Consider the following 27,522-nt stretch of genomic DNA (forward strand, 5'->3'; position numbering starts at 1 on the left):
CGCCAAGATGTATCGGATCACATCCGGAGGGGTCCCCCGGGGGGTTGTTTCCCACCCCTCCCTGACCAGGCTCAGGGGTCCTCGGATGGGGTGTCCATATAGTAGTTCGAATGGGCTGAATCCCAGGGATTTTTGAGGAACCTCCCGGTAGGCGAACAGGAGACATGAGAGGAGGACGTCTCACCTCCGGCGTAGGGGTTCCTCGAGGCCCATGATCATTCCTTTCAGTGTTTTGTTAAAGCGCTCGACTAGGCCGTTTCCTTGGGGGTGGTACGGGGTGGTGAATTTGTACGATACTCCGCACTGCTGCCAGAGGGACTTCATATATCGGGAGATAAAGTTCGTACCCCGGTCACTCACAACTTCGCGGGGGAACCCCATGCGGGAGAAGATCCCCATCAAGGCCCGGCCTACCACGGGGGCCGTCACGGTGCGGAGAGGGATGGCTTCGGGGTAACGGGTGGCATGATCCACCAGGACGAGGATGAACCAGTGGCCCTGGGCGGTCTTGGGGTCCAGCGGTCCCACAATGTCGATTCCTACCCGCTCAAAAGGGGTACTGAAGACGGGGAAGGGCTATAGCGGAGCCTTGCGCTTGCCCCCACTCTTTCCGCTGGCCTGGCACGTGGGGGCAGGACTTGCAGTGGGCCTCCACATTTGCTCGCATCTTGGGCCAATAGAAGTGGGTGACGAGTCGTTGGTAGGTCTTATCTTGGCCTAAGTGTCCGGCCAGGGGTACATCATGGGCCAGGCCCAGGAGGAGACTTCGGAAGCGTAGGGGTACCACTAGTACCCGGGCCGATCCCAACTCGGCCGACTTCTGTTCGCTGTACAGGAGGCCGTTCTCCCAGTATACCCAGTGGGTGCCAGTCCGGTCGCCTGCTGCTTGGGCCTCGGCCTGTTGTCGGGGTCCAATGAGGGACGGGCAGGTGGATTGTTCTTGGCAGAACTCTTCACGGGAGGGGCCCCCTTCGCAGGGCCACTGGGCCAGTTCTGGCAAGTCCTCGAGTTTGGTCAGGGTTTCGGGGTCGGAAGGCACTGACCCTTCGTCGGGAGCGGTCGGTTCGTCCAGAAGGGGGTCGTTGGCCTCTGGTGGTGTATTCTGGATCTCGGGGATGGTGGCGGTGTCTAGCGGCATGGCCTCTACACCCCCTCGGAGGAAGGCGCCCTGAGAGTCATTGAGCGCGTGGTGGCGCACACCCACTCGGGTAGGCCCATCATCTCGAGGTGGGCTCTTCGTTCCACTTGTCCCCACGGGGAGTTCTCAAGGTCGTTGCCCAGGAGGCAGTCCACGGGCTGGGAGGTTCGGACCGCCACCTTTAACTTGCCGGTGACTCCCCCCCATTCGAAGGGGACTAGGGCCATCCGGCAGAGGCTCTCGGAATTGTCTGATGATATGACGGGGCAAAAGGCGCCAGGCAGGATCTGATCTTCGGAGATCAGGTGACAATGAACCGCCGTGACACTCGCCCCCGTGTCCCGGAGGCCCTCGATGCGGTGACCTTTGACCGTTACCTGCTGTCTGTACTTCTTCATGTTGGCGGGCAGGGACGTTCCGGGGACCATCTCCCGGTCCCCTAGGGAGACCAAGGCCATGGCGGCTGGTTCCCATTCTTCGGAGTCTTCCATCTCTTCCCCTAGGGCTACGGAGGCCATCTGTCGAGCCGGCAGGGTTGTTGTGGTGGTCCGCTGGTACAGGGGACATTGAGGGTCGCTGGCATAGTGTCCGGTCTGTTGGCAGCGAAAACAGGTGATCCTCACTTGGGGCCCCGGCCTCCCTGGTGGCCCGGTGCTGGCCGGAGGTGGAGCTGGAAAGGGCGGAGATTGTCCTCTGGGAGGGCTGAGCGGGGATACCCCCGGGAGCTCCCTTTGCCGGCCTTGATTCCCTCCGCCCCTCTGGCGGGGGGGTCCCTGACTGTGGCGACCGTAGTCTCCCACGGGGCCCCGGGAGGCCCGGGTGTTCACCCACCGGTCAGCCTCGACGGCCAGTTTTCGAGGGTCTGTGAGTTTGCTGTCCAGGAGGTGCTGGCGCAGCTCTATGAAGCAATTAGCGGACAAGTGTTCCCATGCGATTAGGTTGAACAGCTCCTCAAAGGTGGAGACCTTGCTGCCCTTGATCCATCCGTCCAAGGCCCGGCTGTAAAAGTTCACGTACTCCACCCAGGTGGTACCGGGTATCTTTTTGCAGTCTCTAAACCGTTGCCGGTACATTTCAGGGGTGAGCCCATATCTGGCTACTAGGGCCTCTTTCATGTGACTGTAGGAGTTCATCACCGTGGAGGGCAGGTCCAGCAGGGTATCTCTCCCCTCGCTCAGGAACCGGCCCCACAGCCCAGCCCCCCAGTCTTTCTGCGGGACTCGGTGGGAGGTCATGGCGACTTCGTAGGCCTTGAACCATTGCTGAATATCGTCGTTCTTATAGTATTCTTTCACCACATCTTTGGGGATGTGGACCTTTGGTTCCACGGTGGAGGAGATGGGTTGGGTTTCCGAGGGTCGGGTCTCCGCCTTCTTAGCCTTGAGCTCGATTTCTTTTAGGCTACGTTCGTGCTCTAGTTGGAGTTTTTTCTCTTCGTGTTCTCTCTGTCGTTTCTTTTCCTCTAGTTCTCCTTGTAGGCGTAACTGTTCCACCGCCAGTTTTTTTTCAGCCAGTTTTAGCTCTCCTTCGATTTTTAATTTTGCTAGTTCTAGTTCGTGGTTGCGACCTCTTTCTCGGTCCGCTAGTTCCTCTGGGGATAGACCCCCCTCGGGGGCGCCGTTCCTCCCCGGGGTGCTTCGTGGTTCGTTGGGAGGCTCTCCTTCTGTTTGTGTCCGGGGAGTTTCCGCCTCGACCCAGGTTTTTAATGCCCCCTGGAAGTCCTCTTTCGTGCTTAGTCCAGTGGTAGCGATTCCAAAGTCTTTGCAAAATTGTTTCAGTTCTCGGTGCGTATAAGATTCTAACTGGTCCTTTTGGAATGCCGTGCTCGGGTTGGTGCCTGCGGCACCTAGGGAAGTTTCTCCTTCCATTCTTCTTGGTAGTGCGTAAGCCGTCTACTGCACGATCTCTAGGTGTTGGCTCGGATCCCGTCGCCTGCCACCAAATGTTGGAAGACGTTCCCCGGGGAGGCTGCGGAATGCGTTCCTGACCACCCGGAGGCCCACCTTACCCAGAGTTAGGCCGAGCAAGAGCAGGGAGGCCCTTCCTGGAAGGGTCTCGTACCTAGGATCGCACACGCTGCGCTTACTCTCTTCTTCGGATAGAGGGACACCACACAGTAATTCGTTGTAAGATAATATGCTTTATTGGTGGTTGTCAGGGATCTTTATGATCCGGCAGGCAGGTGCAGAATTAATGCCACAAGCGGCAGTGATCTCGTGATGAGGGGAAAAGGGGTAGCGGGACAGTCTTTGAATCAGTGTCTCTGCGAGGTATCCGGCGCCCAGCTCTCAATCCTCGAGCTGAGGGGATGTTGCTTCTCTCGGCAATATCTGCCGATTCTCTTGGAGGAGCGGGCTGCAAGTCACTCAGCAGGCACCGGAGGGTCGTAGTTCAGGGAGCCGCGACGGCGTCAGCAGGGCTCAGATGGTTCAGACTTCGGTGAGCCGCGACGGCGTCAGCAGGGCTCAGATGGTTCAGAGTTCGGGGAGCCGCGACAGCGTCAGCAGGGCTCAGATGGTTCAGAGTTCGGGGAGCCGCGACAGCGGCAGCAGGGCTCAGATGGTTCAGAGTTCGTAGGAGCCGCGACAGCGTCCGCAGGGCTCAGGTGGTTCAGAGTTCGGGGAGCGTTCTTCTGTTCGGGGAGCGATCGAGCCGCGACCAAGTCAGCAGGCTCTCGTCAGTCCAGGTCTTCTCTGCCCCCGTCCCGTCAGCACCCCTTGTTATACTCCCCCTCCTCTTTGAAGTCCGGAGTCCTCGCGGAGAGGGGTCTGGTGCCTGGGGGCGGTGTGATGGGGTTTCCTGTCGCTCGGCCCTTTGATCTGTTCAGGTGGGTCCGGGAGGGACTCCAGACGCCCAGCAGGCGAGGTGCCCGCTCACTGGGGGCCTGGTGGTCGATCGAAACCTCCCTCGGGGGAGAGACCAGAGGTGTGACAGGGTCGGCGCCTCTCGGTCTGGTTTGGGGGGGGGGGTTTGTTCGCCCTCGGCCGGGCATGCGTGTTGGGGATCTGGTCGGCCCTCTGGATGTTGGCCCACGGGAGCCGGAAGGCCGTGTCCACGAGGTTCGGCGTGGTTGTAGTGTAACTTGCTGGTCGGGAGGGCCCACGCCACGAGGCCGGTCTCACAGGTTGGAGTTAATTCTAGGTTTAGAGAATGAGTTAGGGATAGATTTAGGATAATGTTAGGGTTAGCATTAGGCTAAAGCTTGAGCTAGGGTTATGGTTGGGGTCAGTATTGAGGTTAGGGACAGCGCTATTCCAATATGCAGACCTCGGCCATCATTTCTTACCTGGCATGAGTCCTTCCCTCCCTCCAGGTCACCTGCACAGAACATGTTTCTGGTGATCTGTCCTGTGTAGGAAGACTTGCAGCTGGCCTCGGTCAGGACTGGCACTTCAAGGCACTGGAGCGTGTTTGAGTACTGCACTGCGGGCGTAAAAGAGCATGTTAGCAGCGTACAATATAACTTAAAATCTGCACCCAGGCTGCTCCAAGCACATCCCCGGTGTCTTCCCTCCAGCGCACGGCAATAATCTTCAGCCAACCCCAGGCTCCGCATGCAGAGGATTATAAAGAATCTCCTTATTGCCGACCCTCCCAGTTGGAGCCAATTTCTGGCTGTGTTTTGCCAACCAGAGAACCCGGATTCTAACAAGCGTGTGTGAGTCTCTCGTGTGAGACAGGTCTATCATCATGTGTCAGTCTCTCCTGTGACATGGGTCTATCGGCATGTGTGAGTCTCCCGTGTGACAAGGGATTAATTGGCATGTGTGAGTCTCTCACTTGACATGGGTCTATCAGCATGTATGAGTCTCCCACATGACAAGAGTCTATTGGCATTTATGAGTCTATAGCGTGACATAGGTCTAACAGCATGTGTGAGTCTCTCATGTGACATGGCTCTATCGGCATATATGAGTCTTTCACACGACAAGGGTATATTGGCATGTATGAGTCTCTTGTGAGACACGGGTCTATCGGCATGTATGAGTCTCTCAAGTGAACAAAGTCTATTGGCATGTATGAGTCTCTCGTGTGACACGGTCCATCGGCATGAATGAGTCTCTCACATGACAAGGCTCTATCAGCATGTATGAGTCTCTTGTGTGGCATGGGTCTGTATGAGAACCTTGAGTGACACTGGTCTATCGGTATGTATGCCTCTCTCGCGTGACACTGGTCCATCGGCATGTATAAGTATTTTGCATGACACCGTTCTGTCAGCATTTATGAATCTCTCATGTGACACGGGTCAATTAGCATATATGCGTCTCTTAAATGACACTCGTCTATCGGCGAGGGTGAGTCTCTCACTTGACACAGGTCTATCATCATGTCTGATTTTCTTGCATGAAACTGGTCTATCGGCACGTGTGAGTCTCTCTGGTGACATGGGTCTATTGGCATGTGTGAGTCTCTCACGTGACAAGGATCTATCGGCATGTGTGAGTCTCTCGTGTGACAAGGTTCTATCGGCATGTTTTAGTCTCTCATGTGACACGAGTCTATCGGCACTTATGAGTCTCTAGCATGACACAGGTCTATCGGCATGTATAAGTTTCTTGCGTGGTACGTGTCTATTGGCATATATGAGTCTCTCATTTGACAAGGGTCTATCGGCATGTATGATTCTCTTCCATGACAAGGGTCTATCTGCATGTATGAGTCTCGAATGTGGCACGGGTCTATCGGCATGTGTGAGTCTCTATCGGCATGTTTGAGTCTCTTGCGTGACAAGGGTCTATCGGCATTTATGAGTCTCTCGCGAGACACAGGTCTTTCGTCATATGTGATTCTCTTGTGTGACACGGGTCTATCGGCATGTGTGAGTCTCTCCCATGACATGGGTCTTTCGGCATGTGTGAGTCTCTTGCATGACAAGGGTCTATTGGCATGTATGAGACTCGTGTGCCACAAGTCTATTGGCATTGATGAGTCTCTAGCGTGACACAGGTCTATGAGCATGTATGAGTATCTCACGTGACAAGGGTCTATCGGCATGTATGATTCTCTCACGTGACACGGGTCAATCGGTATGTATGAGTCTCTCACAGGAGAAGGGTATATCGGCATGTATGAGTATCTCGTATGACACAGGGCTATTGTCATGTGTGATTTTCTCGCATTACACAGGTCTATCAGCATGTGTGAGTCTCTCCTGTGAAAAGCGTGTTTCGGCATGTGTGAGCTCCCGCGTGACACGAGTCAATCGCATTTATGAGTCTCTCGCGTGACATGGGCCTCTCCACATATATGAGTCTCACTGTGACACGGTTCTATCGGCATGTATGAGTCTCTCGTGTGACACGGGTCTATCGGCATGAATGAGTCTCTCACGTGACATGGGTATATCGGCATGAATGAGTCTCTTTTGTGACACTGGTGTATCAGCATGTATGAGTTTCTCGCATGGCACGGGCTTATCGGCATGTATGATTCTCTCGTGTGACATGGGTCTATCGACATGGGTCTATCGGCATATATGAGTCTTTCACGCGATAAGGGTCTATTGGCATGTCTGAGTCTCTTGTGAGACACGGGTCTATCGGCATGTATGAATCTCTCACATGACACAGGTCTATTGGCATGTATGAGTCTCTCGTGTGACACAGGTCTATCAGCATGAATGAGTCTCTTGTGTGACACGGGTCTATCGGCATGTCTGCCAGTAGCACAAGCAGGGAGCAGAATAAAGAACAGAGACAGAAGGGGGTGAGTGAAGGGAAGAGTTAAAGGAAAGAAAGGGAGAGGAAAAGAAAAACAGAAGGAGGAAGACAGTGGGAGTAGAAGGATCAAGAAAAAGGAATAGGACATGGGAAGCTAGAGCAGAAGAGTGAAATAAAAAGAGTGAGTGAAAGGATTAGCAGCTGTCAGGACAAGGAGAGCAGGGCAGGAATTCAGCTTGAAGAGTGAGGCTTCAGTGGCTGCATTAGTTGCATCACAGCACCTTAGGGTGAGGAGACAGGACGTCACAGTACCTTAGGGTCATAGAGACCCTTCAAGGTGTACAGAGACACTCATGGAAGGTGTCGGTGGGAGAGACCCTTCAACATGTATAGAGACACTCATGGAAGGTGTGGGTGAGAGAGACCCTTCAACATGTACGGAGACACTCATGGAAGGTGTGGGTGGGAGAGACCCTTCAACATGTATAGAGACACGCATGGAAGGTGTTGGAGGGAGAGACCCTTCAACATGTATGGAGACACTCATGGAATGTGTTGGAGGGAGAGACCCTTCAACATGTATGGAGACACTCATTGAGCTCTGGGTTAGAGACACCCTTCAACATGTATGGAGAAACTCATGGAAGGTGTGGGTGGGAGAGACCCTTCAACATGTATAGAGACACGCATGGAAGGTGTTGGAGGGAGAGACCCTTCAACATGTATGGAGACACTCATGGAATGTGTTGGAGGGAGAGACTCTTCAACATGTATGGAGACACTCATTGAGCTCTGGGTTAGAGACACCCTTCAACATGTATGGAGACACTCAGGGAAGGTGTGGGTGGGAGAGACCCTTCAACATATATGGAGACACTCATGGAAGGTGTGGGTGGGAGAGATCCTTCAACATGTATTGAGACACTCATAGAAGGTGTGGGTGGGAAAGACCCTTCAACATGTATGGAGACACTCAGGGAAGGTGTGGGTGGGAGAGACCCTTCAAGGGGTATGCAGACCCTCATGGAAGGTCTGGGTGGGAGACACTCATTGAAGGTGTGGGTGGGAGAGACCCCTCAAGGTGTACAGAGACCCTCGTGCAAAGTGTGGGTGGGAGATGCCCTTCAAGATGGCAGACAGGAACTTCCCTCAAAGACCTTGCAAGCTGCAGATCAACCTCATGCGATAATTTATGCTGGGAATGAGGCATGAGTGAGTTCTCCACGCCCGTCAACGAAGTCCTGTCGGAGAACAGCATGTCACGTCTCGCCGTGCATGGTTGTCCATAATGTGGGCTCCGGGGGTGTCGTCCTCCAGCCTCACTCGAGCGAGTGGTGCAGTCCAGGCCTTGGGTAGTGCTGGATTGGCCAGTTTGGTGTGAGGGACGGGACTGTAGTGACAGAGAGGGACCTGCAGGACAGTTTGGCACATTGACAGGTGCACTCTGGGTCTGGCAGGTAGTGTAGGTGGCCCCTCCTCCCCCCCCTTGTTTATAAAGGAAGTTGGTATAATTGCCGATATGCTCACTTTGTGGGTTTGGCAGGTTGGGTCTGTGGCTTTAGTGGTCATGTTAGGACAGGTGCCAGACAAACATAGGGCTCACTCAGCAAGGGAGACATTGGCAAATCGAGCACAGTGGAGTGACACTTGGGTCACGTGCGAAAGGACAGTGAATAAAATGAAGAGCAGGAGAGAGTTAGTAGATAGTGTGAGGGACGGAGAAAAGGTGTGAGGGAGAAGATAGCTTGAGCGAGGGAGAGCAGGAGACAACTATAGCATGAAGGAGAGCTGGAAAGAGTGAGACAAAAGCTTGAGATAAAGTAAAGCAGGGCAGAGTGGGATCATGATGTGAGAGGGGGAGAAGAAGAAAATAAGAGGATAGTGTGAAAGAAGGTGTTATAGGACAGAGTGAGACAATAGAGTGAGAAAAGGGGAAGCAGGGTGGAGTGCCATGCTAGTATAAGAGGGGAGCCAGAAAAAATGGGAATAGAATGAACAAAGAGGCAGCAGGACAAAGAGTGAGACGATAGCAATGGAAAGTGTGAATAGGAAAAAGACTGAGATGATGTCATGAGAAAGTGTGAGCAGGAAAAAGAGTGAGGGCCCGATTCACAGAACTAACTTAAGACAAAATCCTAAACTTACTACCATTTTGGAATTCACAGAAGGCACTTACTCATTTCGGTATGCACAGAAGTTAGGAGTCCTAACTTCAGGACTCCTAAATGCATTCTGTGAATACCAAAAGTCTCAAAGTTAGGATTTTTCTCAGTTTAGGAGTAGTAAAGTTAGGACTCCTAACTTTACCACTCCTAAACTGAGAAAAATCCTAACTTTAAGACTTTCGGTATTCACAGAAGGCATTTAGGAGTCCTGAAGTTAGGACTCCTAACTTCTGTGCATACCGAAATGAGTAAGTGCCTTCTGTGAATACCAAAATGGTAGTAAGTTTAGGATTTTGTCTTAAATTAGTTCTGTGAATCGGGCCTTGAGATAATACTGTGATAGAGGGGGTAAGAAAAGGGTGATAAGAGGTGGAGGACTAAAGAATGAGACAATGTGAGAGAAAGAACAACGGGACAGAGTGAGACGACAACCAACAACAATAAAAGGGCATGCCAGGAATCACAATTATACCCAAAAAAATTCAACTCCCAACTCAAGAGAACAAGTCAACCAGATCATAAAGAGCAGTTCCTACACAATGAAAGCACTGCAACAAATCTTCTCATAACTCGGGTTCCTACAAAACCTACAAGCCATCCTCACACTTGTAATCAACAAGCTTGGCTATGCCAAAAGCGAATACCTTTGCGCTCCCATCTGGATCATGCCAAAGGCAAGCCTGTCTGCGCCCGTCCATGACCCGAATGCGACCAGCGCCAGGAACTCTGGACCTCTGCCCTGCCAACACTACGACACAGCGACACTCCACGCACTCAACACAGGCCGCAACAACAACCTAGAGCTAGCATCACCAGCCGACACCCATGGACCCTTCAGCCGTCACCACTGCCGGCACTCCTGCAGCACCGCAAAGAACACGGAGCCAACGCAACCCGCCCACAAGAACACAACCGAACCAAAGACCCTGCAATGCATCCTCCTCAACGTCCGATCCCTCCACAAACACGCCACCGAAATCTGGGACCTCTTCGACAGCACCATCCCGGACATAGCGTTCTTCACCGAAACCTGGACCAACACCACCTCAGGACCAGACATCGCCATCGCCATCCCCCAAAGATACAAGGGGGCAAATTTACAAGCCCCGTGCGCCACTTTTGCGTCACTTTTCCAATGTTAAAAGTGATGCAAAAGTGGCGCATGGGGCTTGTAAATCTGCCCCAAGATCTCCAGGAAGGACCGCCCCACCGACCCGGGAGGAGGAATTGCCATCGTGCACAAATCCAGTCTCCGCCTGAGCACACTCCCCAACGAGCCTACAGAAATGATAGAACACCTTCACTTCAAGATACTGGCCAGCCCCATCGCCACCCTCCATGGAACCCTCATCTACCGGCCCCCTGGACCCGCGTCCCTTTTGCCAACTCTATCACGGACATCATCTCCCTGCAAGCCATCGCATCCACCAACTACACCCTGCTGGAAGACCTCAACTTCCACCTTGACATCCAACTGGACCCCAAACCCACATCCCTCCTGGACAGCCTCCACAACATTGGACTCCACTGGACCGAACCCACGCACTCAGCAGGACACACCCTCAACCCCCTCTTCAATACAGGAAACTCCATCACATTCAGCCACACCACCAAACTCCCATGGACCGACCATCGCTGCGTCCACTTCACCTTCAGAACACCCACCATCCACAGACACCAGCACCTGCTCCGACGAAGAAACTGGACCAAAACCACTGACGACCAGCTAACCTCATCACTCAGCAACTCCACCCCAACCATCGCGGGAAACGACGACCCCAACACTGCAGCCCTAACCCTGAATAGATGGATCTCAGACAGCGCCAACACCCTAGCCCCCCTCAAGAAAAACATCAATACCCGCGCCAAGAAAGCCAGATGGTTTACCACCGAATTTCGAGAGTCCAGACGCACTTGTCGCTGCCTCGAAAAGGCTTGGGTGAACACCAAATCCACAGAAGCCCACAACAACTTCAGAGTCGTCACCGATGCCCACCATCAACTTATCAGAGAAACGAGGAAAAAAGCGATTGAAGACAGACTCTCCACCCACGTGCACAACAACAAGGAACTCTTCAGCATCATCAAGGAGTTCGCCCAACCCACCAGCGAGTCTACCGACATCCCTCCCTCACAAGATCTCTGCGACAAACTGAGCACCTTTTTCCACCACAAAATCAGGAGCATCTACGACAACTTCGACGAAGACAACCAACACACTGAACCCTCACCAACCACCCCGACACCCGGAATTCAGCGTGTGACAACTGGACAGCCCTCACCACCAAAGACACACTGAAGGCAATGAAGTCAATCCACTCAGGGGCCACCACGGACCCCTGCCCCCACCACATCTTCAACATAGCCGCCGACACCATCGCACCCATGCTCCGCCACACCATCAACCGCTTCCTGGCGACCGCCTCTTTCCCCGACGACTGGAAACACATCGAGGTCAACCCCCTCGGCGGACCCCACCGTCCTCAAAAACTACAGACCCATCTCCCTGCTTCCGTTCCCAGCGAAAGTAATCAAGAAAGCCATCAACAGCCAAGTCGCCACATTCATTGAAGAACACAACATCCTCGACTCCTCCCAGTCCGGCTTCAGACAAAAACACAGCACGAAAACCACCCTCCTTGCTGCAACAGACGACATCCGCACCCTACTGGAAAAAGGAGAGACAGTAGCCCTCATCCTCCTCAACCTCTCAGCGACATTCGACACAGTCTCCAACCGCACCCTAATATGCAGACTCTACGACACAGGAATCCAGGACAAGGCCCTCGACTGGATCTGCTCTTTTCTCTCTGGCAGGACGCAGCGGGTCAGACTCCCCCCTGTCCTCTCGGACCCTACACCTACCACCTGCGTAGTCCCCCAGGGCTCCTCCCTCAGCCCGACGCTTTTCAACGTCTACATGGCTCCACTCGCCCCCATCGTGAGAACCTAAGGACTCAACATCGTGCCATACGCAGATGACACCCAACTCATCCTCTCCCTATCCAACAAGCCCAACACCGCCAGACACAACTTTCGAGAAGGCATGGAAGCCGTCACCAAATGGATGAAAAACAGCTGCCTACAACTAAACACCAACAAAACAGAAGTACTCATCATGGGCCCAAACCCCGATGCCTGGAGCGACACCTGGTGGTCCCCTGCCCTCGGAAGCCCTCCCACCCCCACAGACCACGCACGCAATATGGGAATCATCCTGTTCTCTGAGCTCAAATGGACCGCCAAATCAACTCCGTCTCGCCTTCCTGCTTCCACATCCTCTGCCTCCTTCGTAAGACCTTCAAATAGATCCCCCTCGAACACCGAAAGACCATCACTCACACCCTGGTCACCAGCAGACTCGACTACGGCAATGCACTCAATGCCAGAATAAACAAAAACCTCACGCATAAGCTACAGAACAACCAGAATGCCGCTGCAAGACTAGTCCTCGGCCTGCCAAAACACTGCCACATCTCCCAGCACCTGCACACACACCACTGGCTCCTCATCGAGGTAACAATCACTTTCTAGATACTCACCCATGCACACAAGAACCTCCACGGCACGGGACCAGCATACCTGAACAGCCGACTCAAATTCGATGAACCTCAAAGGACCCTACAATTAGCCCAGCTCTTCCACGCCATTGTCCCCCGCTCGAGAGAGGCCAGATCGGGAGGCCACTCCTTCTCCTTCCTCACGGCCAGAGCCTGGAACGCCCTTCCGCTCCACCTCCGACAGACAACATCACTCCCCATCTTCGCAAGAAACCTCAAGACCTGGCTCTTCGACAGACCCCCTCCTTGACGGAATGGAACCTGCACCAACCCCTAGCGCTTTGAGACCCTTACAGGTGGGTAGTCGCGCTTCAACAAACCCCTGATTGATTGATTGATTGAAAATTAAACTCATTCAAAACGCTGTCGCAAGAATCCTTCTCCACCTTTCCCCAAGAGAACTCCTGACTCCAGTCCTGCAAACCCCACTGGCTTCCTTCATCTAGAAAAGCAATGTTTGAGGCGCTTTGCTTCATCTACAGAACGTCCAAAGGAAAAGGGCCACTGCTCCTACAAGACAAGCTCAAGCACTGCCAGCAAAATACCACCCTCTCTTCCAAGCATGCACCCGGATAAATACACCACCCTTCTATAAGATATCCATAGGAGGCACCGCCTTCTCAGTACAAGCCGCCAAGCTCTGTCGCTCACCACCAAACAAATCTGGGAGCATTCAGGAGCATTTGCACTTGAAAACAGAGGTGAAAACCAGGACATGGACTAGGAACCCACACCATCCCCTAATCCTGAGATGGAATACTAATCGCTCCTTCGAGTACAATCTACGGGTCACAGATATGGAACAGCCAACCAGCACCACCAGTGCACAACTTTCTGTCCATGCAGTCCTGTGTCTCGTCTCGGCATTATACAGTCATGTCAATGCATATATAACCCTGCCGGATTCAGGACACTAATACCATAGCATCCAGCTGTCGGGCAGCAGATGGTATTTCAAATAGGCGGTATAGTAACCCCCTTCTACTGCTACACCACCTAACACTCACATGACACAAAACCCCTACGAGTGTTGTCCATGACTGGACTAGTCAACAGCAACAAACCACTCATCACCAGTGAAATAGCTGAAAAGATTAGCCCCATATCGCTGGCCAATGGAGGACATTAATCTAGTCTACGACTGCGGGACCCAACTAGGTCCTCACTAGGGCGGCTTCTTGACATCTCACAATGACAATCAGATATGGGGTGATAGCAACAAAGTCCGTCCCAGTCGAGCTCTAACCCATGACTGCTCAGGACCATGAACTTTTAAGAAAACATCTCAGAGCGGATAGCACAGCGAGTAAGGAGCTAAATGGACTATGATCCTGAGAAAGACCATAACGGGAACTGCAGAGCTGCTCAAAGCTGCCGCCTGAAACCATAAGATGCATGTATGTCTCACCCTTCTTCATACATCACACTGCTACACGCGGCTTCTCTTAACATGACAACCACACCTCGGTGGTCATCACGCATGACACAGAAACACTTCCCACATAGGATCAAAACTCAGAGAACAGCACACATCCTGCACGGCGTAGGGTGCTTCTCACGTGGGCACGTGCTCTACTCGCCCAAAGGGGTAGTGAGTGACATATTATTAATGTTACAATATAATACAGCGTGAAAGGAGGGGGAGCTTGCCGGCCAATATAGTGTGTCCCTGTATATATGTATTTGTGTGAGTATGTTCTTTCTATAGCATTAACCTGGACAAAAAGCAGTGGTGCGCGACAACACACCATCTTCCAAAAATGGAAAGATATGTCTATCCTTGTGGACGCAAACTCCTAAGGCGCTGTGAACTGGGTATTATGCCACGCACCGACAAATTGGATCCAGACCTGGTGGTTCCGCTTTCCTCATGAACCAAGAAAGCATAACTGCATCCCTGTTGCGTTCCCTAAAAACATAGGCTCTGATACATAACAATTTGCCATGCATAGTTTGTTTTCATGTTCACATCTGGTTGTTCTACCCCAGCTAAACATGGATGCACAACTTGTCATCCTGCTGGCCCCCATTCTTGGATGAACACTTGATCACCTGTTGTCCTGCAAACACAGCTGCACACCTGGTTGTACTGCCCCCCAACACAACTGCTGGTTGTCCTGCCCCACACCCTCCATCATCTCATGCAGAGAACTTAATTCTGCAGGCCCCCACTGATTCTAGAGTGTATAGTATTAGAGTGCATGCACCCACTGCTTCTAGAGTGTATAGTATTAGAGTGCATGCACCCACTGCTTCTAGAGTGTATAGTTCTAGAGTGCAGGCCCCCACTGCTTCTAGAGTCTACAGTTCTAGAGCATAGGCCCCCACAGTTTCTAGAGTGTATAGTTCTGGAGTGCAGGCCCCCACTGCTTCTAGAGTCTACAGTTCTAGAGCGCAGGCCCCCACTGTTTCTAGAGTGTATAGTTCTGGAGTGCAGGCCCCCACTGCTTCTAGAGTCTACAGTTCTAGAGCATAGGCCCCCACTGTTTCTAGAGTGTATAGTATTAGAGTGCATGCACCCACTGCTTCTAGAGTGTATAGTATTAGAGTGCATGCCCCCACTGCTTCTAGAGTGTATAGTATTAGAGTGAATGCACCCACTGCTTCTAGAGTGTATAGTATTAGAGTGAATGCACCCACTGCTTCTAGAGTGTATAGTATTAGAGTGCATGCGCCCACTGCTTCTAGAGTGTATAGTTCTAGAGTGCAGGCCCCCACTGCTTCTAGAGTGTATAGTATTAGAGTGAATGCACCCACTGCTTCTAGAGTGTATAGTATTAGAGTGAATGCACCCACTGCTTCTAGAGTGTATAGTATTAGAGTGCATGCACCCACTGCTTCTAGAGTGTATAGTTCTAGAGTGCAGGCCCCCACTGCTTCTAGAGTCTACAGTTCTAGAGCATAGGCCCCCACTGATTCTAGAGTGTATAGTATTAGAGTGCATGCACCCACTGCTTCTAGAGTGTATAGTATTAGAGTGCATGCGCCCACTGCTTCTAGAGTGTATAGTTCTAGAGCATAGGTCCTCAGTCCTTCTAGAGTCTATAGTTGTAGAGTGCAGGTCCCAATAGCTTATAGAGTTTATAGAGTTTATAGTTTTAAAGTGTGGCCCCCCACTGCTTCTAGACGTTATCGTTTTAGAGTGTAGGCACCCTCTAATTCCAGAGGGTATAGCTCTTGAATGCAGCCCTCAGGGCTTCTAGAGTGTATAGTTCTAGAGTGCAGCCCCCTACTGCTACTAGAACACACAGTTCAAGAGCGCAGGCTCCCACTGCTTCTAGAGGGTATAGTTCTAGAGCTCAGGCTCCCTCTGCTTATAGAGTGTATAGTCCGAAAGGCCAGGATCCCACTGCTTCTAGAAGGTATAGTTCTAGAGTGCAGGCCCCCATTGCTTCTAGAGTGTATAGTTCTAGAGCAAAGGCCACCACTGCTTCTAAAGTGTATAGTTCTAGAGTGCAGGCCCCCATTGCTTCTAGAGTGTATAGTTCTAGAGCAAAGGCCACCACTGCTTCTAAAGTGTATAGTTCTAGAGTGCAGGCCCCCATTGCTTCTAGAGTGTATAGTTCTAGAGCAAAGGCCACCACTGCTTCTAAAGTGTATAGTTCTAGAGAGCCACTCCTCAATGCTTTTAGAGTGTATAGTTCTAGATGGTAGCCCCCCCACTGCTTCTAGAATTTATAGTCCTAAAGTGTAGTCCCCTCACTGCTGCTAGAGTGTATTTTTAGAGGGCAAAGACCCCCTCAGCTTCCAGAATGCACAGTTCAAGAGAGCAGGCTCCCACTGCTTCTAGAGGGTATAGTCTGAGAGCGCAGGCTCCCACTGCTTCTAGAGGGTATAGATCAGGGGTCTCCAACCTTTACTGTAGTGAGAGCTACTTCTGATCAGTGAAAATCGTCGTGAGCTACTAAAGGCCAAGCAACTCGCGCATTTTTCGGAGACACCTCCCACACCCTCATTCATTGTCTTAAGCCTAATTTCTTTGTGCCTATACTGTGGTTTGATCAAGATACATAGACCTATGGAGCTGTTTAAAGCTGTCAGCAGACTGAAAATCATAACATAATAAACTGTATATCTGTCTCACACCTCATTCACCACACTGCTACGCACTGTGCCCCATAACATGATAACGATAACCGCATCTTGGTGTTAATCAGGCAAGACAAGGAAATACTTCCCACATAGGATCACAAACCAAAGAAAACACTTTGAACCACCCACCCTACACTGCCATAGCTTGCTAACCATGTAGGTAAGTGCTTTAGTGCCACACATTAGTAAGTGCTATAAAAATGCTGCAACAGAAGGCTTCCCCTTTCTTCATTATCAAAAAAAGTAAAACGAAGGGAGAAAAGTTATGTTAGTAATAATACATATGATTTTCTTTCATGTCCGGCCCTTTGCAGACTATTGGAACAACAAATGGAAGATATTTGGAAAGGTGACAACCTTACTTTCATTATAAAGCACTTCACTCAGTTCAATAACACATGCTTTAACGCTGCAAAGTCAATTTTCAGAAAATGCATAGTTCTGCAATGTTCAGCAACAGACTGTCTGCTAAGCTTTGCACTCGCTGCACAGTCCTCTTCGACTTCCAGTAATAATATAGTAGCATGAAACATAGGGCAATGTCCCTTAGCACACACCTCAATAAACAGAAAGTTCCATGATTAACTACTAGATCCACAGGGTAGTCCCCTCACTGCTCCAAGAGTGTACATTTCTAGAGCACAGACATCCATGGCTTCTGGAGTGTATTCTAGAGTGTAGGCGCCCCGCTGCTTCTAGAGTGTACAGATATAGAGCATAGGTCCTCACAGCTTCTAGAGTCTATACTTGTAGAGCAGAGGTCGACCACTGCTTCTAGAGTCAATAGTTCTAGAGTGTAAGTCCTGGTACTTACCGAGTGTATATTTCTAGAGTATAGACATGCATAATTCTAGAGTGTAGTCCCTCACTGCTTCTAGAGTGTATAGATCTAGAGTGTGGGTGCTCACTCCTTCTGGAGTGTATAGTTGTAGAATGCAGGTCCCAATAGCTTCTAGAATTTATAGTTTTAGAGTGTAAACACCCTCTAATTCCCAAGGGTATAGCTCTAGAGTGAAGCCCCCAGTGCCTCTAGAGTGTATAGTTCTGGGGTGCAGGCCTCCCCACTGCTTCTAGAGTGTAAACTTCTAGAGTTCAGCCCCCCACTGCTACTAGAGTGTATAGTTCTAGAGTGCAGCCCCCTACTGCTACTAGAATGCACAGTTCAAGAGCACAGGCTCCCACTGTTTCTAGAGTGTATAGTTCTAGAGCTCAGGCTCCCTCTGCTTCTAGAGGGTATAGTTCTAGAGGGCAGGCTCCCACTGCTTCTAGAGTGTATAGTTCTAGAGCAAAGGCCTTCACTGCTTCTAAAGTGTATAGTTCTAGAGAGCCACTACTCAATGCTTCTAGAGTGTAACCCCCCCAATGCTTCTAGAATTTATAGTCCTAAAGTGTAGTCCCCTCACTGCTGCTAGAGTGTATATTTAAAGGGCAAAGACCCCCTCAGCTTCCAGAATGAACAGTTCTAGAGTGCAGGTCCCCACAGCTTCTAGAGTATATAGATCCACAGTGTAGTCCCCTCACTGCTCCTACAGTGTAAATTTCTAGAGCACAGACACCCATTGCTTCTGGAGTGTATTCTAAAGTGTAGGCGCCCCGCTGCTTCTAGAGTGTACAGATATAGAGCATAGGTCCTCACTGCTTCTAGAGTGTATAGTTGTAGAGCGTAGGTCGACCACTGCTTCCAGAGTCAATAGTGTAAGTCCTGACAATTCTAAAGTGTGTAGTTCTAGATTATAGGCATGCATAATTCTAGAGTGTAGTCCCTCACTGCTTCTAGAGTGTATAGTTCAAGAGTGCAGGCCCTCCAATGCTTCTAGCATGTATAGATCTAGAGTGTATGTCCCCACTGTTTCTAGAGTGTATAGATCTAGGGACCGATTCACAGAACTAATCTTAGACAAAGTCCTAAACTTACTACTTTTGGTATTCACAGAAGGCACTTACGACTCCTAACTTTACGTCCGCACTCGGGCCAGAATTTCCGCACCCGGACCGTACTGTCTGCACCCGGAGGGTACTCTCGGCACCCAGAGTGTACTCTCCGGCTAGGGCCGTACTCTCTGGCTCGAGACGTAATCTCCGGCTCAGGCCAGATAACGTGTACTCACTGGGCCGGATTGCAAATTTTACAAAAAGGAACATTAGGAATGTGTGATAATTGTTAGAGGAGGTCTTGAAAAACAGTTTGGGCAGGGAAAAGGGTATGGCCAGACACTACATCATAAAGTTTTCTCCTTTGCTTCACCGCACAATTTGACCTCCCCTCAGTGATGACTTTGCAGTCAACACTGTTATGTTATTTAAATCTATTAAGAATAATGTTGATCCTTTACACTATATAAACACTTTCATTATGTTGCTGATGTCATCACCCAGGTAGTGATCCTTTCACACAAATACTATCCATGCTGTCATCTAATCTCTGTAGCACAACTTTGGCACTAATAGTATAATGCAGGCATTATCCTTGCATTTTTCATTTCACAGAGGCAAAACTCATGCACTCATGCAATCACTGAGACACTACCCCTGCACTTATGCAATCACCAATGCTCTACCCATATATTCATGCAATCACCAAGACACTACCCCTGCACTTATGCAATCACCAATGCTCTACCCATATACTCATGCAATCACCGAGACACTACCCCTGCACTTATGCAATTACCAATGCTCTACCCATATACTCATGCAATCACTGAGACACTACCCCTGCACTTATGCAATCACCAATGCTCTACCCATATACTCATGCAATCACCGAGACACTAACCCTGAACACTACCCCTGAACTTATGCAATCACCAATGCTCTACCCATATATTCATGCAATCACCGAGACACTTCCCCTGAACTTATGCAATCACCAATGCTCTCCCCATATACTCATGCAATCACTGAGACACTACCCCTGCACTTATGCAATCACCAATGCTCTACCCATATACTCATGCAATCACCGAGAAACTACCACTGAACTTATGCAATCACCCATGCTCTACCCATATACTCATGCAATCACCAAGACACTACCCCTTCACTTATGCAATCACCAGTGCTCTACCCATGCACTCATGCAATCACAGAGACACTACCCCTGCACTTATGCAATCACCAATGCTCTACCCATTTACTCATGCAATGATTCAGGCACTACTGTTGAACTCATTCATTCACCTCTAATACTACTTCTGCACTCCTTCATTCATTGATACACTACCCATGCACTCATCCAAAGACCCAGGCATTTCTGTTGCAGTCATCCTTTTAAGCAGGCACTACTCATGTACTCATCTGAGCAACCAGACATTAGCCATGCACTAATAAAGTCACTCAGGGACTACCTATGCTCTTATCCAATCACTCAGACAGTACCCCTGCACTTATGCAATCACCCAGGTACTGCCCATGTACTTATGCAATCACTCAGGCATTATTCTTCCACTGAACCATTCACTGAGGCGCTAACTAACCCTGGGCGTAGTTCGTGAAGTAGCACTTCGCGAAGCTACGCAAAGTGCAGTTCACACTACGCGAGCTACGCGTAGCACTTCAAGAACTGCGTGGTACCTTGTTCGCACTGTGCCAGATGTCGTTTTCAATGATTGCACAGTGCGGACAAGCAACCGGCACTGTGCAATCATTGAAAATGGCATCTTGCACAGTGCGAGCTGTAGTTTTCTGCTGCTCGAGTTGATTTTTACTCGAGCGGCAGCTTTCTCAACGCGAACTGATAGTTTCTCATCGCGAGCGGTCGCGAGCATACGCGACCACTCGCAATGAGAAACCTGACCTCCTCGCATTGGGAATCTCGCCGGGAGGTTTATTTTCCATGCTCGCGATCGCCAACTTGATGTTGCTGATCGCGAACAAGGAAAAAGTCTCGCCGGGATGTCATTTTGCTTGCTCGCGGTCGCCAACTTGACGTTGAGGACCGCGAGTAGGGGTGGGCGGAATTTGCGAAAGCGACTTTCGCAAATTATCGCGAAAATGTTTAAAATCTCCGCAAACACGCGGAAATATCGCGAAGATGCGGAAGTTTTTTTCCCGCCCGTTCGCGGTATTTTCTGCGTGTTCGCAGCTCGCCAACTTACCCATGCGGTTGCTTGCGGGCACGGCCATCTTGTTTTCACTCTTCTCGCGGTGCATGATCGCGAGAAGAAAGACGTGATCGCGCGACGCATGACGTCACTGCGGGCGCGAACTGTCGCGAGACAGCGCAAATGGCTAAAAACAATACAACATCTCATGGAGAACGCGACCGGATCAAGAAAACTTGTCGGCGAAAGCAGGGATTCAGGTAAGGCAATCGCGCGCGCGCGAGAATGTATTATTTTACAGCACGAGCAAGAAACAAATTATCGCCAAGCTGCGGAAACCGGAAATTTTGACATTTTCGCGCTCTCCGCGGAGCGCGAAAATGTCAAATTATTGCAATTTCCGCAAACGGAATGAAATTTTCGCCAAGGCCTAACCGCGAGCAAGCAAAAAATGACCGCAGCACTACGCAACACTACGCTACGCGTGTTCACACTGTGCTACGTGCAATTTGCGTAGTGCGAAGTAGCGCGAACTTCGCAAACTACGCGAGCGTAGCGTAGTGCTTTGCCCAGGCTTAGCGCTAATTATGCACTCATCCAATGACCCATGCGTTAACCTTGCACCAATTCTTCCAGTCAGGCATTACCCACACACTCAACCAATCACTGAGGTACAACCCATGTACTCATGGAATCAGATAGGCACTACTCTTGCACTCTAGCATTCACTTAGGCAGTACCCATGTAGTCATACATTCACTCAGGCACTACCCATGCACTCATAAATGACCCAGGCATTACTCTTGCACTCATACGTGCACTCATGAAATGACCCACACATTACCCTTCCACAAAAGCTTCCACTCAGGCACTACTCATGCACTCATCCATTCACTCAGGCAGTACCCATAAACTCATGCTTTGCAGTCAACACTGAGGCAAGCACAAATTGTGCAATGCATGTGCCATAATGCAAAGGAGAAAACTTTTCTGGGTTATGATGTAGTGTCTAGACATACCCTTTTGGATGCCCAAACTGTTTTTCATGACATTCTCTACCATTTATCACACATTCCTAATGTTCCTTTTTGTAAAAATTGCAATCTGGCCCATCGATTACACTTTATCCGGCCCCAGTCGGAGAGTGTGGCCCTAGCAGGACAGTATGGCTCGGGTGTGGAGAGTACACTCGGGGTGCGGAGAGTATGCTCCCGGTGCGGAGAGTAAGGTCCGGGTGCAGATTTTCCGGCCCGAGTGCGGACGTAAAGTTAGGAGTCGTAAGTGCATTCTGTGAATACCAAAATTCGTAAGTGCCTTCCGTGAATATCAAAAGTAGTAAGTTTAGGATTTTGTCTCAGATTAGTTCTATGAATCGGCCCCCTAGAGTGTAGGTCCCCATTGTTTGTAGAATGTATAGTTATAGAGAGTAGGTCTCCCTGTTTCTAGAGGGTACAGTTCTAGACTGTAGGTCCCCACTTCTTCTAAATCATATGGCACTAGAGGGTATGTCCTCATTGTTTCTAGAGCGTATAGTTATAGAGAGTAGGTCCCTACTTCTTCTGGTGCATATAGTTCTAGAGTGGAGGTCTCCACTGCTTCAAGAGTGTATAGTTCTAGAAAGCAGGCCTTGCCACTGCTTCTAGAGTGTATAGTTCTAGAGTACAGGCCCCCACTAGTTCTAGAGTGTTTAGCTCTAGAGTGCAGGCCCCCACTATTTCTCGAGAGTATAGTTATAGGGCGCAGGTCCCCACTCTTTATTGAGTGTATACTTCTAGAGCGCAGGCCCCCCTGTTTCCAGAGTGTATAGTTCTAGAGTGCAGGCCTCCAATGCTTCTAGCGTCTATAGTTCTAGATTACAGGCCTCACAACTGTTTCTATGGTGTATATTTTGGGGCAGATTTATGTTTCTTGGCGCATCCCTGCAAATCAGCAGGGATGTGCCAGGAAAGATGCGTCACGCAAGTTTACCCTTGCGCCACCACAGATGCGCTGCATTTACAATGCAGTGCATCGTGGCGCAAGGATAAACAGATGCGTGACGCATCTGATGGCGTAAGGGCGGTGCATTGCTGGAGTCGCGTCGCAAGTACGACGCAACTCCAGCAATGTTTAGGGGCTCCCCATACCTAACATGCTGCGTCATGCCTTACGCCTGCTTCAAGCAGGCGCAAGATTTTGACGCAGCAGTGTCGGAAAAGTGACTGAGTGAAATCTTGTAGATTTCACTGCGTCACTCTTCCGAGGCTTTTTCCGATGGAGCGCCCACCCTGCATACATTAAACCCGATGCAGGTTTAATGTAGCGCAGGGCTTTACAACGTGACGCATCTCCCTAGATGCGTCACGTTGTAAATAAGGCGCAACATGGCGCATGGTTTACGCCGCCGCTGCATCACAAAAGTGACGCAACGGCGGTGTAAAAGGGGCGCAAGTCTAACATAAATCTGTCCCTTTGAGAGCAAAGGCTTCACTGCTTTTAGAGTATATAGTCCTAGATCACAGGCCCCCACTGTTTCTAGAGTATATTGTTCCACAGTGCAAGCCCCCACTATTTCTAGAGTGTATAGTTCTAGTGTGCAAGCCCCCACTGTTTCTAGACTGTATAGTTCTAGAGCGCAGGCCCCCACTGTTTCTAGAGTGTATAGTTCTAGTGTGAAAGCCCCCACTGTTTCTAGACTGTATAGTTCTAGAGCGCAGGCCCCCACTGTTTCTAGAGTGTATAGTTCAAGTGCACAGGCCCCCACTATTTCTAGAGTATATAGTTCTAGAGTGCAGGTCCCCATTGTCTCTAGACTGTATAGTTATAGAGAGTAGGTCTCCCGGTTTCTAGAGGGTACAGTTCTAGACTGTAGGTCCCCACTTCTTCTAAATCATATGGCTCTAGAGGGTATGTCCTCATTGTTTCTAGAGCGTATAGTTATAGAGAGTAGGTCCCTACTTCTTCTGGTGTATATAGTTCTAGAGTGGAGGTCTCCACTGCTTCAAGAGTGTATAGTTCTAGAAAGCAGGCCTTGCCACTGCTTCTAAAGTGTATAGCTCTAGAGTGCAGGCCCCCATTGCTTCTAGAGTGTGTAGTTCTAGAGCGCAGTCCCCCTCTATTTCTAGAGTATATAGTTCTAGAGCACAGGACCTTACTATTTCTAGAGTGTATAGTTCTAGATTGCAGGCCCCCACTGCCTCTAGAGTGTATCATTCTGGAGTGTAGGTTCCTGCTGCTTCTAGAGTGTATAGAATCAGAGGTTATAGCTCTAAAGCAAAGGTCTCCACTGTTTCTAGAGACTATAGTTTTAGAGTGTAGGCCCCACTTCTTCTTGAGTGTATAATGCCAGAGTGCAGGTCCCCACAGCTTTTAGAGTATATCGTTGTAGAGCGTGGGTCCTCAATGCTTCTAGAGCATGTAGTTCTAGAGCAGAAGATCCCGCTGCGTATAGCGTCTATAGTTCTAGAGTGCATGCCACCACTGTTTCTAGATTGTATAGTTCTAGAGTGTAGGCCTCCACTGCTTCTAAAGTGTATAGATCTACAGTGCAAGTCCCTGCTGCATCTAGAGAGTATAGATCTAAAGTGCAATTCCCCACTGCTTCTAAAGTGTGTGGATCTAGAGTGCAAGTCCCCACTGCTTCTAAAGTGTATGGATCTAGAGTGCAAGTCCCTACTGCTTCTAAAGTGTATATATCTAAAGTGCAAGTCCCCAATGCTTCCAAAGTGTATAGATCTAGAGTGCAAGTCCCCACTGCTTCTAAAGTGTATGGATCTAGAGTGCAAGTCCCCACTGCTTCTAAAGTGTATGGATCTAAAGTGCATGTCCTCACTGCTTCCAAAGTGTATAGAACTAGAGTGCAAGTCCCTACTGCTTCTAGAATGTACAGATCTAAAGTGCAAGTCCCCACTGCTTCTAAAGTGTATAAATCTAAAGTGCAAGTCCCCACTGCTTCTAAAGTGTATAGATCTAGAGTGCAAGTCCCCACTGCTTCTAAAGTGTATGGATCTAGAGTGCAAGTCCCCACTGCTTCTAGAATGTATAGATCTAAAGTGCAAGTCCCCACTGCTTCTAAAGTGTATGGATCTAAAGTGCAAGTCCCCACTGCTTCTAAATTGTATATATCTAAAGTGCAAGTCCCCAATGCTTCTGAAGTGTATGGATCTAGAGTGCAAGTCCCCACTGCTTCTAAAGTGTATGGATCTAGAGTGCAAGTGTCCACTGCTTCTGAAGTGTATGGATCTAGAGTGCAAGTCCCCAATGCTTCTAAAGTGTAGGGATCTAGAGTGCAAGTCCCCACTGCTTCTAAAGTGTATGAATCTAGAGTGCAAGTCCCTACTGCTTCTAAAGTGTATATATCTAAAGTGCAAGTCCCCAATGCTTCCAAAGTGTATAGATCTAGAGTGCAAGTCCCCACTGCTTCTAACGTGTATGGATCTAGAGTGCAAGTCCCCACTGCTTCTAAAGTGTATGGATCTAAAGTGCATGTCCTCACTGCTTCCAAAGTGTATAGAACTAGAGTGCAAGTCCCTACTGCTTCTAGAATGTACAGATCTAAAGTGCAAGTCCCCACTGCTTCTAAAGTGTATAAATCTAAAGTGCAAGTCCCCACTGCTTCTAAAGTGTATAGATCTAGAGTGCAAGTCCCCACTGCTTCTAAAGTGTATGGATCTAGAGTGCAAGTCCCCACTGCTTCTAGAATGTATAGATCTAAAGTGCAAGTCCCCACTGCTTCTAAAGTGTATGGATCTAAAGTGCAAGTCCCCACTGCTTCTAAAGTGTATATATCTAAAGTGCAAGTCCCCAATGCTTCTGAAGTGTATGGATCTAGAGTGCAAGTCCCCACTGCTTCTAAAGTGTATGGATCTAGAGTGCAAGTGCCCACTGCTACTAAAGTGTATGGATCTAAAGTGCAAGTCCCCACTGCTTCTAAAGTGTATGGATCTAGAGTGCAAGTCCCCACTGCTTCTGAAGTGTATGGATCTAGAGTGCAAGTCCCCAATGCTTCTAAAGTGTAGGGATCTAGAGTGCAAGTCCCCACTGCTTCTAAAGTGTATGGATCTAGAGTGCAAGTGCCCACTGCTTCTAAAGTGTATAGATCTAAAGTACAAGTCCCCACTGCTTCTAAAGTGTATGGATCTAGAGTGCAAGTCCCATCTGCTTCTGAAGTGTATAGATCTAAAGTGCAAGTCCCCACTGCTTCTAAAGTGTATAGTTCTAAAGTGCAGACCCCCACTGCCTCCAGAATATATAATTCTAGATTGTAGTCCCCCATGCTTCTAGAGTGTATACTTCTAGAGTGCAGGTCCAACTGATTCTAAAGTGTATATTTCTAGATTGCAGGCCTCACTGATTCTAAAGTCTATAGTTCTAGAGTGCAGGTCCCCACTGCTTTTAGAGTGTACAATTCTAAAGTGTAGGTCCTAACTTCTTCTAGAGCATATAGCTAGAGTGTAGCACCCCCAACGCTTCTAGAGTGTATAGTCTTACTGTGTGGGTCCCCACGTCTTCTAGAGTGGCTGTAGATGTTGCTTCTGCAGTGGACCCGGTGTTGGAGATTGAATAGCACCCTGATCTAGAGACCTAGATCATTAGAACACACGTGGGTTCTTCAATCTTTCCAAAAATCATGGGTCATCATGGGTCATTATCGTGGCCCTCTGACAAACCTGCCTATCGCTTACTTTCTAGACCACTGACAATTCTGCCTCAGGACCTGGCCCAGGTGCATCTCTTCCCACACTATTCCAACTTTGTTCAATGAAAACCGCCCCACCCACAATCTTTTGTCCCACCACCTATCTCCTGTCTGCTGTTCAAACCCTGCCTCTATCTCCAGGCCCACTCCATACCTCCTGCCAAACCCTGTCTCTATCTCCTGGCCCACTCCCTACCTCCTGACAAACCCTGCCTCTATGTCCATGCCCACTCCCTACCTCCTGACAAACCCTCCCTTCATTTCCTGGCTCATTGACAATCTTTCTCATCTCCTGACGTCACCTCTGGTGAAGCCTTACTAGCTTGTTACATTCTCAGTGACTGCAGCTGACCATGAGTAGGGTCATGCCAGCTGCTTGCAGAGGGCCTGAGCACTACTCATGTCTGGAGAGTAGAGCATCGCTGCCTTGAACAGTGTTCACGTTGCACTGAGTAAGAGTTGTGCATTTTCTCACCACTCGAAGTCAGAAGATTGCCCCAGCCGGACACCAGGCACTGACTTCCCACCGCAGGGCACCGGGTGCCCACCTTCATTGGTTGCACATACTGGTTGAACTTCGCGGGAGAGGCCAGCTTCACCATCATGATGTCGTTGTCCATGTTGTACTCGCTGTAGTAGAAGAACTGGTATGCCTTCTCCACCTGAATGTGCTGCTCCGTCCCTTCCTCTTCTGCGATGTTGTGTTCACCTAGGTGGTGTGGTAAATTTAAATTACCTAGACTTAATTTATGCGGTAAAATTCAAGAAGAATAACTCAGTAAAAATAAGAGGCAGAATCCGTGGTATTCGAGGGTATAATAGGGAATTTATTCCTTACAAAGGAATGATGATGGTTCGAACCAGGCAATCGAGTTCCGTCACCACGAAGGTTCAGGAAGGGATCCGCAATACATTATTGACAGGTTATAATATATATAGTCAATGCATTACAGTAAAGACAGATGCAGGAGGCGTAACAGCTGATAAGAATACACATACGTAATGAAAAAGGCGTTACAATAGGCGTGCATAGAGGCGTATACTAAAAACGTCATTATGATGATGACACAAATGGGTGGATCCATAAGAGAATCCTGCAAAGTCAGCAAAAATACATGGCAGAGATGCGCGCGCAGCCGCATGACGTGTGATTGACGTGTGACTAGAGGGTGAAGGGAACTTGA

The 27,522-nt window shown here is 49.7% G+C and overlaps 1 protein-coding gene across 1 annotated transcript in view; it reads right to left on the reverse strand.

The window, feature by feature from the left end:
* LOC146808669 (anionic trypsin-like) overlaps window positions 1–27,048 on the reverse strand; it is a 94,937-nt gene extending 67,889 nt beyond the window's left edge. The window contains exons 1-2 of the mRNA XM_085614210.1: window positions 26,814–27,048; window positions 4,425–4,561 (exon numbers count right to left, since the gene is read on the reverse strand). Of these exons, the coding sequence (XP_085470336.1) occupies window positions 4,425–4,561; window positions 26,814–26,958 (282 nt within the window). The 5' untranslated portion in view covers window positions 26,959–27,048. The remainder of the gene's footprint in view (window positions 1–4,424; window positions 4,562–26,813) is intronic.
* Window positions 27,049–27,522: the final 474 nt, after the last annotated feature.

The sequence above is a fragment of the Triturus cristatus genome, chromosome 7, assembly GCF_964204655.1.
Source record: "Triturus cristatus chromosome 7, aTriCri1.1, whole genome shotgun sequence".
In the NCBI taxonomy this organism is placed as follows: domain Eukaryota; kingdom Metazoa; phylum Chordata; class Amphibia; order Caudata; family Salamandridae; genus Triturus; species Triturus cristatus.